General features: G+C 42.1%; 1 protein-coding gene across 1 annotated transcript in view; it reads right to left on the bottom strand.

Moving 5' to 3' along the window:
- clstn3 (calsyntenin 3) overlaps positions 1-3,808 on the bottom strand; it is a gene marked incomplete at its 5' end in the record, with an annotated part of 20,087 nt that extends 16,279 nt beyond the window's left edge. Inside the window, 2 exon segments of the mRNA XM_035672582.1 lie at positions 889-1,011; positions 3,742-3,808. Coding sequence (XP_035528475.1) covers positions 889-1,011; positions 3,742-3,808 — 190 coding nt within the window.
- Between the last annotated feature and the right edge of the window lie 41 nt (positions 3,809-3,849).

Raw genomic sequence — 3,849 nt, 5'->3', positions numbered from 1 at the left:
TCCTAAATATTACACACTAGACCTTTAAAGTATTTTTCCTGTTTTTCTTTGTGAAGCAGTTTATAATTTTTATTTGAAAAGTGCATTACAGATCATTATAATTATAAACATTTATCATTGCATCTATAATTATTAAACTAATTCTGCCAATTTATCCAAGTAGATATAAGGTCATATAATCAGGGCATCAGAAGAGGGCAGATAGATATCTGGAGGATTTCTTTAAGTGGCACTTTATCTTACACAAGCAATCGTTATAAAAAGAATAAAATAGATTGCAGCTGAGACTCAAAATAAAACCCTCAGTACAGCAGCAGCTGATCTTCCCTGGCAGACATACGTCGAAAGTAGGCAAGGTTCTTGCTCAAACAGCTAATTTTCTCTTCCTTCTTGACACAGGCCCTGTAAATTTCAGGGTGCGCTTGAGTAATTCCAGTTGATCTATTATAATTTGACTGAAGATAGTTATTTCCAGGAGTACAAATATGATAACCTTATTTCACCGGGCTGCAGAGGCAGAGCGCTGCCGACTTCTCCTGAGATGAAGGGTTGAATTACACTACGATGGTCTAAAAATAGTGGACTCTGTGACTGAATGCACTGCCTTTAATATTTAGGCCGCCTATTGGGAAATATGGCTGGAAATGGCAGCACTCTGATAGCTCCAAAATCAGTGACATGTTTACTATTAAAGCCCGAGGAAGGCCTGGTGAGATAATTTTCAATTTGGCTGGGAGAGCACTTGATTTGACCTATTTTACACTGTAGCCAGTTATGTGAATGTAGGAGCAAATATGGGAAATAGTGGAAATATTTAGAGTATTTATTTTTTTTTGCCAGCTCTCTCATCCTATATTCTTCCATGCTGTTTGATGCTGTTGGAGTTACCGGCATAGTGTAGTGGAGCATCTTTGTCCAGGGCAAAGAGAGGGGGATTGAGCAGCACGGTGTTGTCGTTCTCCATGACAATCCCCTGGTACTCTGTCTCGATCCATGGCTTGTGCTTATTGGCTGAACGGCACAGAGAAGAGGAGAGACCGAAGAGGCTTTGGGTTAAATGGAGCAATTAGAAGGAACCAATGTGTCTATTTTTAACACTCCATTATGGGTGAGGACATGGTGAGAGTGCGCATGAGTGGAAAAATACACAATGTATGCGTGTGACCACAAAGACACCGTTTAATCACATTCGCACCCTCACAGATTCCCCCTCTTTCTTCCTTTCTCCATAAAGACCTCCTTCTCTGGTTCATGTCTAGCGCCACTCGGCACACCTCCCTGGTTGGCAGTGTAATTAAAGCCAGTCAGATTTCACCTTATCACACACAGAGAGGTATGTTGCTCATATCAATCAGGAAAACTGACCTGCCACCGGCAGCTGCACAATAACGCACTACAAAAACAGCCGAGTCAAAATCAAATGCCTAAGGTTTACTGTGAATTTAACCTTTAATTGCGAATTAATTATTCATCCCTGTGCTGAATGTTCTCTGCTGAATGATCAAAGGCCAAGTTAATGAGGCAGAAGGATGACGATTTTACACTCCAGCAAAGAGCAAAAACAAAAGCCAGAGCGCCTCCCCTCTGTTGTCCTCAATCTCTTAACGCTGGAGCTCCAGAGTTTGAAATCAGACGGAGGCACAAGACTTGTGTTAAGCAATTGCTTTGTTGTCTACACAGTGAATTTTCCAGAAAATCAGACTGGAACAAATTTCGCTGTCTTGTCTGTGAGAAGAGAGTCAACAGAGCGAAATGCTGCTGGTTGTGAATCTGATGAAACTTATCTCTCTTCAAAGACAGAGCCATTTGAAATGTTACGATTATAGAACCAGTAAGAAACAATACTTTTTTTAGATACCGTCGCTTTAGATAGCTTCTTGTACAACTACTCAAGTGCTGTATTTAAGTACAATTTGGAGGTACTTTACAAGACCATTTCCATTGTGTGCTACTTTATATCTCTACTTTCCCACATTTCAGAGGGGAATATTTATTAGATTTCACAATCCAATAAAGGAATTATGTAATATACCACTCTGAAAGAGGACTTTCTGCTGCCTAATGAGTGCTAGCTGAAGCTAACAGGGTGTTAAGTTGAATACATAACTTGCAATGGGGTATTTTTACATTGAGGTGTTTCTACTTTCAGAGGCAAAACAATTAGATGATTAATCAAGCTAGTTGACAGAAAAAGTATATGTGACTATCTTGATGATTGAGTCATCGTTAATAATAGTAATTTTTAAAGCAAAAATAACCATAATTGCTTCTCTTCTGTGAGCACTTTGCTCTTAAATGATAATAAAGGGAAATGATCTGGGTTTTTTACTGTTGGTTGTACAAAATAAGCAATTTGAGGACATTAACTGGACTCTAACCCCATGATTCACTGTTATCCAACTTCTTTATACATAAAATGATTAATTGAGAATTGAAAATAATCGGCAGTAGCGACAGTTATTGTTAGTTTTGGCCCTAGCTGAGATTTCAATGCCTCTTTGACCACTGATTTTCTTCAAAGAAATTCATTTTTAATTCAGCAACAAGAACTTAACCTGAATAAAATAATCCTGATTTGAATAAGTAAAGAGCTCAAATCTGACTGAGCTTTTCATGGCAGAAATTTGGGTCTGTACCAAAACAGTACATTGGTTCGATACCCAGCTCCAATCAAAGACATTCATCGTCTCCTCTCAAGGTCCAGCCTGACACCGTCTCCTCCTCCTCTATTCCCACAGTCCTCTGCCACGTCCCCTTTTTGGTCATTTATCTCCCAACCCCCGTCCCCTCGGCTGATCTCCCCCCTCCCTCCCTCCTCTGCTCTGCTATATAGCATTAATCTGAGCATCAGGCCTGTGGATTACATCCGGGATTACAGATTGAGAGGCATCCCATTCCATCTCTGTCTGTCTCTCCTGGCACTCTTCCTCTCTCTGTCACTCTATCGCCCCACAACACTCACCCTCCCCTGGTCCTCTGTCTCGCTCCCACACACACACACACACACACATATATATATACACACACTCTGGTATATCAGACTTTTTCCTTTTTCCTTTTCCCTCGTGTCACCTGATCTCACGTACCACCTCTCTCTCCACCACCTCCTCCTCCTCCCTTCTTATCAGCCTGCGTCTTTTTGGCCACGTCCTCTCCTGTCACAGCTCCTTTTCCTCTCCCCCTCTCTCCTCCTCTCTCCTCCTCTCCCTCCTCTCTCTCTCTCTCTCCCCCCTCTCTCTGTGTTTCTCTGACACTCCATCTCTCCTTCAATCTCCTCGTCTTTCCTGCATCACTCTCCTCTACCTCCTTCTCTGACATTCTCCCTCCACGCTGTCTGTTTCATTCGCCTTCGCCTTCGCCTTCCCCTTAGCATGATAATCATTGGAACAATGATGTTGAATCAGAGTCACGGTTATCCGGGATGATAAATCTGCTATAGAGGAGGAAACAGATTTATCATCTTCTCAGAGTCACAGCACAGGCACATGCACACTGGGTCACGAACACGAAACACAACACGTATAAATATGAATGTAGTCTCAAAAGCACTGTTTATGTAATGAGGAACGCTATGATTGGTGATTACACGTATGAGGGACAGCAATAAAGTCATCAGGAGAATTTCAGGGCTGAACAGCCATGGCCCTGCCCAAGCACCTTGACAGGTCCGTGTGCACCCATGGCAATCTAAACCTTCATCTCAACACTTCACAATAACAGTCAAAAGGATGAGGAACTGACCTTTGTTGCCATTGGCAACCGAAGTCAAGCAAAGGAGGAAGAAGGAGAGAAAATTCATTCTGTCCATCTGAGGGAGGAAAGGAAAGGAAAAGGTAGAGGGGGCAAGGG

This window comes from Morone saxatilis, unplaced genomic scaffold (assembly GCF_004916995.1).
Source record: "Morone saxatilis isolate NCDOM2014 unplaced genomic scaffold, NCSU_SB_2.0 Contig24, whole genome shotgun sequence".
Classification (NCBI taxonomy): domain Eukaryota; kingdom Metazoa; phylum Chordata; class Actinopteri; family Moronidae; genus Morone; species Morone saxatilis.
This window is presented reverse-complemented; position numbering and strand designations above follow the sequence as displayed.